This window comes from Sphaerodactylus townsendi, linkage group LG01 (genome assembly GCF_021028975.2).
Source record: "Sphaerodactylus townsendi isolate TG3544 linkage group LG01, MPM_Stown_v2.3, whole genome shotgun sequence".
Classification (NCBI taxonomy): Eukaryota; Metazoa; Chordata; class Lepidosauria; order Squamata; family Sphaerodactylidae; genus Sphaerodactylus; species Sphaerodactylus townsendi.
Genome location: NC_059425.1, coordinates 65,450,603 through 65,464,580, shown reverse-complemented (window position 1 = coordinate 65,464,580; position 13,978 = coordinate 65,450,603). Strand labels below are relative to the sequence as shown.

At 42.0% G+C, this 13,978-nt stretch overlaps 1 protein-coding gene across 1 annotated transcript in view; it reads right to left on the bottom strand.

Moving 5' to 3' along the window:
- The window catches only part of GALNT14 (polypeptide N-acetylgalactosaminyltransferase 14), a 271,648-nt gene that overhangs the window by 144,921 nt on the left and 112,749 nt on the right, over window positions 1-13,978 (bottom strand). The window contains exon 2 of the mRNA XM_048504950.1: window positions 5,027-5,199. Within this exon, the coding sequence (XP_048360907.1) occupies window positions 5,027-5,199 (173 nt within the window). The remainder of the gene's footprint in view (window positions 1-5,026; window positions 5,200-13,978) is intronic.

The following is a 13,978-nucleotide window of genomic DNA, read 5'->3' as shown; positions in this document are numbered from 1 at the left end:
AATGCTCTTTGCGGACTTTAGTTCCGCATTTAATACAATCTCGCCACAAAGACTGGTGACGAAACTTGTGGATCTTGGACTCTCACATTCAATCTGTTTGTGGATTAGGGACTTCTTGTCTGGACGTTCCCAGAGGGTTAGACTGGGAAATCGGGTTTCCTCAGTTCTTACTCTAAATATGGGAACCCCACAGGGCTGTGTGTTGAGTCCTTTACTGTTCACCCTTTATACATATGACTGTAGCTCCCTGTCTATCGCATAGTAACACCATTATCAAATTTGCTGGATGACACAACGGTGAGGTGGGGCTCATCTCTGGAGGGGATGAGGTCTGCTCTATCCGGAATAGCAAGAAGTGGACCGACCAATTGCTCTCATGGTGCAGGGAAAAATAACCTGGTTCTTAACACTCAACAAGACAAAGGAGCTCATAGTGGACTATAGGAAGGAATAGCTCAGGAAATTCAGCCCTTGACTATAAAATGGAGATCAAGTGGAGCTGGGTGGCTAGTTTTTTAAATTTCTGGGCGTTATGATTAAAGAGGACTTGACCTGGAAGTACAGACTGTCAAGTGATGGTTAAGAAAGCCCAGCAAAGACTGTACTTTCTAGAGACTTTTAAGGAAGCAACAACCAGATGGAAAACTTCTGGTGTCCTTTTACCGCTGTGCTATAGAGAGTGTCCTAACCTACTGCATCTGTGTATGGTTCTCCCAGTTGCACAGTGATGGCGAATAGGAAGGCGCTCCAAAGGGTGATCACTACTGCGCAAGTTGGATTATCGGCTGCCCTCTTCCCTCGCTTGGAAGAAATCTATAATTCCCGAAGCCTAAATAAAGCCCAAAATATTCTGAGGGACCCGTCTCATCCAGCACACTCTCTTTTTAAACTGTTACCATCTGGCAGACGATACAGGGCCCTCAGAACTAGGACAAAGAGGTTTAGAGACAGCTTCTACCCTAGAGCTGTGGCTATGCTAAACTCCGCTGCTTCATATTGATGTATTTGGGGCTGTGTAGGGATGGGTGGAGGAAGGGGAAAGTGAGGATGATGTATGAGTCTGAAATTGTGTGCATCGAGGAATGCTGCTGTAAATTTCGTTGTGCGTGCACAATGACAATAAAATGTTTATGCTTATGCTTATGCTTATGCTTGGTCATGGAAACTTGTGGCTGATTTTGCCCAGTCCAACTCAATAATCTCATTTCCAGAACACAATGAGTTTCCTTCAAGGTTGTAATGGTTTGACCAACTTGTGTAAAATATTGAATAATTTACCGTTTATCCTATCTTTGCATCTAACCAACATTATATAGCTGCATTGCCTATGTTTTGCATTTGTGCAGTCAGCAGTTTCTCAGCTAAAGAAGAGATTGTAAGATTAGCTGGGTTCATGGGCTGACAATAAAGGCACAGGAACATACTAAGTATTAAATCATAACTCAAAAACTCTTTTCTACTCATTTTATTTTGTGTTTTTAAAATCAGAGGCAGCTGCAGAAGCAGACAATTGATGGGTGGTAGCAGAGGCAAAAAATCAAGCATGGAAAACTGCAATTTCACAAATCAGACATCTGAATTTGCTCAGATGCAACCAAATGGACCACTAAAGGATTAGTCCCTGCTCATGACCTTGAGCAGGCCCTGAGCCAAATCTGCAGGTATTTGAGCATTACTAGTTCTAACTATTTTAGTGCAGAAGACAAGCACACCTCCTGCTTGGTTTAGCCTAAGGTCATTTCTGCACAAGTGGAAGAAGCAGCTGGCCACCAGCAAAATTTATGCCAGTGGAGCCTTGGGACTGATCGCACGGTCCCGTGTGGGCAGTTCTGAAGCTGCCACAGGCCACAGGGGTGGATCCGCATGGAGCCACCTCCAGTTTGTTTTGTTTACCTACCTTTTCTCCCTTGGAGGATTTACCTACCTTTCTACCTTGGAGGGCAACCCCCGGGGGTTGGAGGGCAGCATGGGCGTGTCCCTCCCACCCTCTGGAGCTTCACAGGGAGAAAAGGTAGGTAAACAAAACAAACTGGAGGCACCAAAAAGCCCTCACACTTCGCATGGCACCAGTGGGAAGATGCCGCTTTCCAAAAGACTCGCTCATTGAGCGTGTAAAGAAAGCAGCATTTTCCCACCTTTTTCGGGGGAAAGCACGGTGACCGTGTGAACAGTGCCATAGGGATGGTGTTTTTACCGTCCTTGAGGCAGTGTTGTTGGCCCATGTGGAAACAATCTAAGAGTGAAATATTCTTTACTTCAGATTATCTTCTAGGCTTCGCCAGATGTGACTGTATCGGTACCTGCTTCCAGTCTTACGGCTTTTGGGCAATCTTATGGTTTCTTAATGGCTGCTGACTAAGTCCCAAAGGATTGTGCTATGGTAACTGGGAGTGGTGGAAAGTGCTGTCAAGTTGCACCTGAATTATGGTGATCCGCCCCCTGCTACTGGAACAGCCAGATCTTTTAGTAACGGCTGCATCCTAACTGACATTCCTGGAATTGTGAACTTAAGATCCTATTGAGTGATACCAGTATTCAGCTGGCCTTTCTATTTTATCATGGAATATTTCAGGAAGGGGGAATAAGTCTGGGAACCCTTACATTTGTAAATATCTTAGAGAGGCTGGTGTGATTCTTCTTCAGGAAACGTGGGCTAATTACCATATTTGTTTTAAGAGCTATACGTCCTTCTGCTTTCCAGCAACCAAACTATCTTGGGAAATCGCCCTTGGACCATGCCTTGGTGCTATCACATTTAGCCAGTAAATACACTCTTAATGCAAATAATAAACTTTATGCTGCCCTGATTGATTTTTTGACTCTGTAAAACTGGTTGTCCTTGACATTGATGCCAGACTTCTCTTCTTAATAAGGCAACTGCATACTAATACCAGTTGCCAGATTAAGTATTCCCAAGAATGCCTTTTGTCAGACAGTTTCTCCATTTCCAAAGGGGTCAAAAAGGGCTGCATCCTGGTCCCTAATCTTTTCAATCTCTTTTTGAGTGTTCTCCCCTCTGCTCTTTCAGTAGTGAACAATGCTTCAAAATTGGGTACATCTCGTATATCAATTCTGCTCTATGCAGATGATGCTGTTTTACTTTCCCATTCCAGACTGGGCCTTAGACATTTAACAAAGTGCTGCGTGGACTACTGTGAATCCAATAGACTGGCAATTAATTATGAAAAAACCAAGGTTCTGGTCTTCTCTAGGTGCTTAAAGAAGTTTAACTGGGCAATGAACAGTATCCAAAATGACCAGGTTAAGTGCTATAAGGTTCTTGGCCTCTTATTTTCTTATAACTTCTCGTGGATAGACCCTACGAAGGCTGCACTCTTAGCCACATCTAATTGTATTTCTGCACTAATATGCTTCTTTTACAGCTGCGGCCATTCTTTTATTCCCCTGGCCCTTAAGTTTTTAAATGCTAAAGTCGCCTTGAAATTGCTCTATGGAGTCTCAATTTGGATTCAAGCTGCTAATCACTCCTTGAACTCTCTTCAACCCAAATATTTCCATAAGATAACAGAATTTCCAAATCATTTGTCTTTAACAGTCCTTTGCCTTGAGCTAGGTCAAAGCTCTTTGGAATCAGTCACTTGGCTGAGGGCCTTTAGATTCTGGTTGAGGATTCATTACCTCTCAGACTGCAGTTCCTTGATCCATCACCTTGTTACATGGTAGATTTAGCAATCAAGAAAAGTCAAATAAATTGTGCCCGTGTAATGCTGGCTTAGTCGAATCTTTGGCCCACCGATTATTGTACTGTTCTAGATTCAAGGATATCAGATGCAAGTATGTGAGTCTTACTCCTTTATTTTTAACTCAGCTCCATGACTTATTTAGGTTACTTTACGTGCTGGATAATCCAGATCTTTCCTTTTGTGTGATGATGGCAGATTTTTTGGAAATTATCAAAAGCCAGCAGCAACTCTTTACTTAATATTTTATTCTCTGCTTTGTGTATCTATAGTTTTCATCAGTCCTTCTCCTGCTGTATTTTCTTTACTGCTATTACGCCAATAAAGGCTTGATTGATTGATTGAAGTAATCAGCCTCAGCCTCAGCAAACCCAAAGAAAGAATTCAATGCATTACCTACATATTCTATAATGCACTGTAGATTGACCCAGTGATTAGCAACATGAGTAGGGTCTTATATTTAGACATGGATGCTTAGGTTCAAACCCATTTTTAACCTGGGTGGCTTTCGTGCCCATGGACTGTTCAATAACAAGACTCTTTATTCAGTTGATTTCTTTATTATGAAACAGCATCAGGAATAAGCATTTAGACTTCTTTTGCCAGAACTAAGCATAACCAGTAATGTGGCCTCCATTATACCCCACGTCACTCCCCATGTCACATTACCCCACCACTGATTACCAGTTCCCATGGGGGGGGATGGCACCCCTTCAGTTCCATGGTCCAGAGATGAAGAAGCCCCTCCCCTGGCCCTGAGATCAAAACAATCTACATTCCACACTACTGCAGAGCTACAACAGCAGGTGTCTAATGAGTTGATAAGGCAATGTCTGAGAAGCAAAGTGGGAAAACATAAGCACAGCAAACAGGGACGAGAAATGAGAAGAGAAAGGTTCCCACACCCCGAGCATTAAGTTAGATTGAAGGACACTGCCTGACTCAGTCAGCCACATTTTTAGGATATGAATATGAATGGCCTACTTCATTATGCTGTTGTATGAATTAACACAGGCTAACACTGTGTCTGTGGAACATCTGCATCAGTATAAGCAACACTAATGAAACAGAAAGTGAAGAACAGTTTTTTTCTTATTCCCCTCCTCACCACAGTTTAGGATCTATAACATGAAGGAAAGCATTGATTTTGCTCACATTAGTGTGTAAAAATTTAAATGAATCCCTGGAGGCTGGAATATTGGAGTAAAATCTGGAGTATTTGAATCACACTACCCTGATTAAGGCAAAGTCAGGTCATTTTCACATAATTGTTGTGCATTCCGTGACATTCAACCAACAAAAAACAGTAAGGAAGAATACGGAACCTGTGGTGTCTGGTGTCACGAATGGCGCGATCACTGGGAATCCTCTCGCTTTCCCTCTGGTTAAAGGCATACAGCCGATATGGATCCTCTCCACCCTTCCATTTCCGGGCACTCAGGTATTTTCTTTCTTCAAACTGATCCCAGAGATCATCCCAATCAATATCAGAGCCCTGCTGATGCACAAACATGGATGATCATCAGAACAACGATAACAGGACATTATTGACATATCCATCCGAGAGGCTGTATCTTCACATGCAGCAGAATGAGGCAGCGGAATCCTGTCTTAGCAAAGTGCCCTATCATGTCAGACTGCAAGTAGGAGATAGCATTTTTAGCAGGCCTCTGCATTGAAAACACAATAACATTAGGAGTTTAACTAGCAAAGCTGGAAACAGGCTGGGTCAGATCTTTCCTCTTTTTTTGCTAGACTTATCATTTTACTTTGTACTAGTTTTTTTAAAAAACTTGCAAGGAGGTGTTAAGAATGAGTAACATAAAAAACTGATCTGAAGTCTGAAATGGTATGGTCCACTTTGCCACCTCAAAAGGTTGTCGCTTCTGTCTTGCTGCACATTTAGATGTGAGTAACCAGCAACATACACTTGCTTTCTTGGAATATTTATTTATGCATTTCCAAAATTTGTATCCCATCTTTCTGCCCTTACAAGGGCCACCAAGGTGGTTAATAGATGAAAACATGCATGATAAAATCACATTTTAAAACCATGAAACATCACCCTCTTTAACCTACACATCATTAAAACAATCAAAGTACAGAGTTAAAATACATAAGAAACATAAGCATAGTAATTAAAATTTTGGGTAGGAACGAGTGATCATTGAGAAAGTGCCAAATGAAATTAAAAAAAACATCTTCACCATCTGATGGAATAAAGCAACAGAAGGGGACAGACAAATCTCCCTCAATACAGAAGATCATCAATAATTTGCCTCACCTTGAAACCATTTCCTAACAAACTGAATTCACACCCAGTTGCTTAATGTGCCATTTTGTTAAGACAGGAGACCACTATTCAAAAGATGCATTTCACCCTATATGTTAAAAGGTAAACTGCATCTTCATGTGACTTATTCTATCCATGTACCCAACACTGTCCTTCTTTTCAAGTCAATACAGGCTGGTTAGAATTGCTCTCTGCTCCTTGGCCTTCTGGACAGGAAATGTAACACTCAAACCAATTCCATCTCTGTAACCCGCACTCCCTTCTTTGGTTCCTTAGGCCCTGTATGATTGCAACATTTTTGTTCATTTGTAATATCTCATTCTTTTCAATAAAATCCCCTTTTCTTTAGTCATAGTTTTCCTCATTATTTTGGGGATTAATCTCTTAAAGAAGGACCCTGTTATATACTAGTGAAGACTCCTGTTGTTGCCCATCTCTTGCTAAGCAGCCTTCTAGCCTCTGATTCCCCAAATTAGAAGGCAGACCACCAATTCAAGTAACAATTTAATCCATAGCCACATATTCTTAGTCTGGAGCAGCTGCTTTTTACAGCTACTCACCACTCTCTCCTCCACTGAAGAGTCAACCTGTCCTTTCGTTCTGTTGCACACAATTGCTTTGTCCCTGTTCTATGGAAGCAAATACAATGAGTCCTTGATAAAATCACATCATTACAGAAGCACATCCTCTTTGATCTCCACCTGCATGTAGTACAGAGAAATGCAAAATGTGTACAATCATTCTGATGCTCCAAAAAATTGTGATCTTATCCAATAATTGATCTTTTTTATTGTTAACTCTGTATCAAAGTCCCTTTTGCTTGCTAATGGCACAAAATGAAGCTTTTGAAACAGGCAATTTTACCTCATAATTGATTTTATTCACATCTGACAGCACATTTTCTATAATAATAGGAAGGGGAGGAGGGCATGATGGCTCCAGAAAATGAATGTCCAATGTCCCATGCATCAGCTTTGCTGATGGGACTGGTTCAAAATAGCCCGCTAATGTCTACTATTACTTTGCCTGTCGACTGTAAAGGAGACACAGGAAAGCTCTAAATGGCCTGCTCGCAAGAAATTTGTTCCCACCCCTTTTTAAGCACCTTTAGCAAAGCAACTGAGTCAAAGTCATTCTGAATATATGAATATATAAAATAAAAGCAGGATCTCTGTTAGTTACATGTTTGCAGACTTTTTAAAAAGAATCTAGTAAGCCATGCTACCCAAACCATGTTGAATGTTTATCAAAGCATGATCAATTAAACTTTTATCAGACAAATCTCACTGAATTGAATGGAATGCCACACAACACTGGTTTTTGTAACTTTCATTTCTTTCAATGAGATACACTTAGGCCAGATGACTGGTTTTCTGACAAAAATTTGCCAGATGAGATATTTTTCACACAGTCAGGTCTTTCAACTGTGACCTTTAAGACAAAGCAATTTGCTGTGTTGCACCTGTAAATTCATCACAGCAGTAGGTTCACAGCCAACTTTGACTTTAGTTTTCAACCCAGGGTTTACTGTGCTTCAAAAGAAGGTTCTCTAAACACCATAACTACAATTTCTGCTTGTCTTTCTATCCTGATTACCTCATGAGAGAGGGATTTTCTACACATCATTTATTATGTATCCTACCAGTAAATCTTTTTTTTCCTGTGGATTTTGGCACATTTTTCCCCTGTTTGGTTCTGGAAACATTTCTAGCTAACTTTTTCTCCACTGTTTCCTTGAATGCTTTCACCGCAGTGTTTTACCCGATTCGTTTCTGAGATAGCTTACTCTAAGCATGCAATCATAATGATTTTGGTATTTATTTCCATGCCCTGCCAAACACCTGGCCCTTTTCCAAGCCCATATGCAATTGCCCAACTTCCCCTTCACCCATTTTCTTCTCTCCCTTTCTCCTCCTCCTCCTGGTTCAGAGCAGTTTATCAATTTTACACAGAGCTTCTAAAGTTAATATTCAGGCAAATGAGCAAAAAGACTGAGTGAATAAGAGCAGCTTTATCCACATTGTGCTCCCAACGTTAATGTTGAGAAGCAAATAGTTTGGGTGGATCACAGTAGCGTCGTCAATTTTACGTAGTGCTCCCGAAGTTAACATTCAAACAGAAAAACAAAGAGACTGGATGAATCCAAACAACTTTACCAATTTTACATAGAGCTTCTGAAGTTAATAGTCAGGCAGAGAAACAAAGAGACTGGGTGGGTCACAGCAGCTTGGTCAATTTCACAAAGAATCTTCTTCCTCCTGGTGGCCATTTCCCCCTCCCCTCCCTCCATTTTCCCCCTTGTATTTTTAAACATTTTCCAAGTTAGATTATCAATAGAGCACTGGAGTGAATGAATGATTGGATGCTAAGCTAATGTTTCTTTCCCCTTCCCATCATTTTCAGGGTGGATTGTACCAGCTTTGCCATTTTTACATAGAACTCCCGAAGTCAACCTTCAGGCAGAAATAACATGATGACAGGCAAAGTAATGATTGGATCAACAAAACCTAAAATATGAGGCAAATGCAATATGCAGAAAAGACCAGAGAGAGAGAGAGAGAGAGAGAGAGAGAGAGAGAGAGAGAGAGCTGTACATCTTTGATAAATTAGGATGTTCTATTGGTTATGCTCCTTAATCCCTTTGCCTGTTGACCTTTCAGTTCTATCCATGGCCACATGAGCTTCCTTTTCACACCACTAAGCTCCATCCCTTAAACCTACTGGTCCCTCTCCCAGTAGGTTTCCCCTGGACTGGTCTCTGACCACTGCTTGCCTGATCAGTGCCTTCAAAAAGCTACCAACCCAAACTGTGCAATCCTATTGTGGGGGCTGAATGTAGTTGTGGAGCCAGCATGGGGCTGCGCCAACATGTTTGCTCCCTCTTTCAGTGCAAGGTGCATCCCCGCTGGCAGAGGGGACAAAGGCTCAGGTGGTTGGCCACTCCTCAGTTCTGTGGTGGTGATACCCAGCAGTCAGGGCCACTACAGAGTGTGCTGGCATTGGATTAAACACTGGCGTGGGCGTGGGCTAGGAATGGAGTCAACATTAGCTGTGTGACCCACAGCTAATTTTTTATGTTTTATGTTTATTTTGGGGTTTTATCTGTGAGGGTTGGACCTATGACCCCATTTCAGGTGGTGTAAGTCCATTTAGCCTTATGGGCAGCTTTCTGGTGGCAGGTTTTTTTAAAAAAATATTCCACCTCCCTGCACTGCCAGAAAGCCCTCTGGAGGCAGTGGGGTGGCGTGGCAGCAGCGCCATCCCTGGCTGCCTCAGTCTGTGAGTTGGGCTATTAGTACACATACAAAACTAGTAGTTTGTGACTGTTCATTTCAAAAATACCATAAATTCTCAGGCTAAGACCAGAAATAGACAAATCAAGGCATTATTCATCTGTCTGCCCTCTTCACTTTTAAATCAGGGTGTCAAAATTGACTTATTCATGAAAGGAGCACACAAAATGGTGAATCTTTTCCCCTCCTATGGGAGTGTACTGGTAGTTAGGTTATTAAGGGTCCAAGATGAGGATATATATAACCAGCAAGAAATATATCTTCCAGGAAGAGGGAAGAAGAATCTTGTACAATCTGCTGTACAGGGTTTTGCTTTATTTTCCTATAAAGAGTGTGTTTTATGTTTATTTTGGGGTTTTATCTGTGAGGGTTGAGTGGGGGTACTGCAGTTAATGTACCAGGACTGATAGAACCCAAGCTGTACATCCATTAGCCAGAGTACCATATGAAGTATAAGGAATTGTCATCAGGAAACATTACCATCTAAGTTTGCTGAAACTGAGAAAATGAGCCTGTGCCAACAGTGTAATACTGAACTCTGTGCCCACACTCTTTTGTAAATATATATTTTTCTCTCGCCTTATCAGTTCCTTTCTCCTAATTATTCATCTCCCATTCCCATCTCCTCTCTCTGTTAAATAAATCTTCTATTCTGTTTAAGTTATCTCTGCCTCAGTATTATTATTATTTGTGCATTATAAAGGGTTTGCCAAGAAAGGTTTTTAAGTAATGGGCTTCCTTCATCTTCTGGGAAGTATAACAGGGCTGAGGGAAAGTGTTTCTTATCATCAAATGCTGCCATATTCGAAGCAGCTCAGTCCCTAAAGTCAAAAGGGTGGGAAAAATCTAACAAGCCCGGTCAAGTGTGTGGTTTCTCAGCCTGGGTGATATTGGAAAGTGGATGGGAAAAGGAGGGTACATTACAGCTGCATTCCCAGGCAACACAGAGAACAGCTGTAACCCGCCCAGAGCCCTTCAGGGATTGGGGGGAATATAAATCCAATAAACAAACAAACAAACAAACCTTGATCTGTAGAGGCACCCTACGGTGCACCCTATGGTACATCCAGGCACCCTACGGTGAAGAGTGATGTTCCTCTATACAAGTCACATACCTTCTCTATGCACATGTACACACACCAGCATTTCAAAGACATTACTTACCATAACTATTATTTTTTTATAATAATGTGGAACCAGAGCACTAACAGGGGGGGAAAGTGGATCTGATGTATGATCCTAATTGATAGCTTCAATGTTAGTCCAGTTTTGATTGCATAGCCTTATTACCAGTGATTCTGCAGAAGTCAGAGAGACTGTGATTTATTCTCAAAACTCAGTGAAAGTTGAAAGTTGCTGGCTATTGGAAAAATCACCCTTTGACTTGTAGATGGAGTCCACTTGGCAGGCGGAATAAATATGGGCTGCTCACAAAGTCATTTTTACTCCGCTTATCATTGCTTATAGCTTCCCATGGTACTGTGAAACAGGAAAAACATTCTTGCTTTTTGCACAACTGAATGTTTGAGATATAAAGTATCAGAAGGCATTTCCTAAAACCATTAATTCTTAAGGCCAAACCCACCTATCAGGCTATTTATAAGCTGAAGGATACATGTAACGAGTGTGCAAGTTGTTGAGAAGAGTCAATATTATATTGTGCAATCAATACTGCTGATGTTTTAAAGACATCTTGTAAAAAATGATTTATAAGTGTAGTAAAAGATGAGGAGAAGCAGCATCAGATACATTGTGAAACCACTTAGGGTCCAGAGATTTACAAGGGTGGAAGACAACCTTCAGAACCCATCCTTTGTCAAACTGACTGTCAAAATATTTTTTTTCTCTAACTATAGCCATGATTCGGCTGAAGTTAAGCACTTTCCAATTCCATTTCTTTTAGCAGTATAGTTAAGCATGTGCTTAACTCCCACCCACTGGAATAAAAGGAGCTTAAAGGTACTCAATTTTATAATGTTAGATTTATAGCAACAGGAGTGTTTCCACTTGATATATTATGTGAAAGATTCAAATATCACTTAAAAGGTTGTTTGTTAAAAAGTAAAATAATCATTTTTAGTAAAAATTAGTCCTGCACACTTATCTGGGGCTTACTTTTGAACAAATATGTACTTTTAAAAGCTTGCAAGCAAAATAGCAGTAGAAACAAAAGCACAAGTAAAACAGGACAATGACAAGTCCAAATGTTACTTTTCCTGTTTTCAAAGTATATGCCGATTAGAATCTTTCCATATCAGCAGCTAAATGATCAACAGCTAAAACAATGTATTGTTGAAGGCTTTCACGGCCGGATTCAAGCGGTGTATCATAGAGAAAAGTCTGAAAAGTCTGTTTCACACTGTGTCTAAGTGAGATGCCAGCCACAGATCCAGGCGAAACATTAGGAACAAAATCCACCAGACCACGGCCACACAGCCCGGAAAACCCACCAGAACTTGAAATTAAAAAGTGATAAGAGGTAGCCACAAAACAGCCTTTCGTGAATCCAAGAGGAATGGTGTTGAATGAAATCTGCAAATGGTACACTGAAACACCAGGAGAGAATGCTGCTAGAACACGGCCATACAGCCCGGAAACCACACAGCACCCCATAGTGCTATCCTTGGCTACTAGGCAAAATAGTGCATACCTACTCTCTCCAGTATCAGAGGAATATGCCTATTATCAGTGGCATTCCTGCCTAGGGAAAGGGGGTACCCTATGTCCCCGGGCGCCCCCCCCCATTTAGGTCACGGGGCCAACATTTCAGTGGTCGCCAGTGTGTTTTTTTTTAAATTTTTTAAGTAGTTTTTTCATCGTCTGCCCGTCTGCCCGTAGGGGGGCGCATTTTTGTATGCTAGTGGCACCAAAAAATTTCAGGGTACCATCCAGAGACTGGTTCTAGATGATACCCCACCCAAATTTGGTGATGTTTGGTCTAGGGGGGAGCCAGTTATGGACCCCCAAAGGGGGTGCCCCATCCCCATTGTTTTCGGTGGCAGCTAACCTGAGATGAGGGCTACCCATTTGAGGGACCATAACTTTGGTCCCCCTGAACATAACTTCACCTCAAATCTTGGGTGGAATCATAAGAATAGTGAACAGATGATACCTCTTGAAATTTTTGGTGTCACTAGCTTTAAAAATGCACCCCTTCCAGGCACCCCAAGAAATTTGCCCAAGATTCTTCGTTTTGCAGTGACTTTGCTCCATTGTAGCCAATGGGGAATTTCTGAGTGTGTAGGCAAGCTGCACATTTTTGAAGATAGAGGCACCAGACTTTCAGGGTGGCTCCAGGAGGGCCTCCTGATAATAGCATCCAGGTTTGGAGACCTTTGCTTCTGGGGGTTCAATTTTTATGCACCCCCAAAAGGCTTATTTTGTTTCCCTGCTCCTGCACATGAAAGCCTGTGGGCTGAGTTCTCTTAGAACTCTCTCAAACCCCCCCCCCCACCCACACACACACACACCAGAAGCAAAGCTCACCAAGCTTGGATGCTATTACTCAAGGCATCTTGGAGCCACCTTGAAAGTCTGGCGCCTCCATCTTCAAAAATGTGCAGCCTGCCTCAGAAATTCCTCATTAGCTACAATGGAGCAAAGTCACTGCAAAACAAAGAATCTTGGGCAAATTTCTTGGGGTGCCTGGAAGGGATGTATTTTTAAAGCTAATGACACCAAAATTTCAGGGTATCATCTGTTAACTATTCTATGATGTTTCACCCTAAGTTTGGAGAAGTTAGGGTTCAGGGGGATCTAAAGTTATGGTCCCCTCTCAAAAATGGGTAGCCCCCTATCTCAGGTTAGCTCCCCATTGAAAAACAATGGGGATGGGGGGGCACCCCTTTGGGGGGGTCCATAACTTTTGCTCCCCCCCTGAACCAAAACATCGCCAAACTCAGGGTGGTGGTACTCAGCTCAGGGCAGTCTCTGGATGATGCCCTGAAATCATGGAAGGTGCCGCTTAGCTTTTAAAATGCTTTCTCCCTGCAGGCATTTTAAAAAAACACCAAAAAAAATACTCCACCCCAAAACCAAAAATACCTTTGTAGACATCTTCGTGATTTGTTCATGCTATTTGGGCAGGACATAATAGGGACAATTTTTGTTCTGTGATGTGCCCATGATTTGCCCAGATTCCAGCCAAATCTGCTATTTGTTTCCATCTGAATCTCCAACCCTCAAAAGTGATGCTGTTTCTTAGGGATGGGGGAGAATCCACTCGAAACAGCATCACTTCTCTAATTTCCAGTTTGGTCAGGGGACCCCAGATTCTCCCCTTTAAGGTAGATTTAAAAAGAAGAATCTGAGCTCCAGCCTATTTTAAAACACCACCATTGGAAAGTGATGGTGGTATTTGGGGGTGGATTCCACTGGAGGTGTTTTGTGAGAGATGATGCTGACATTTGTTTGGTAAATGTTTTGTTGGGGGTGATTTGTGAGAGATTTACATGCTTAATACCCACTTGCACTGGCTTGGAGTTGTTTCTCAGGCTAACAACCTACCTCGTGGGGTTGTTGTGATTAGGAAATTAGGAAAAGAGTTGGTGGGGAGAGAGCCATGTACGTTTTGCTGGGAGTGGGAGGTGTTTTGTGAGCTGGTAGAAAAAATCATTGTTTGGTCATGGTGGGGGAGGGTGGCCGCCCATATGCCGGGCTGGGGGGGGCGCCAAACTCAGGTTTTGTCCCCG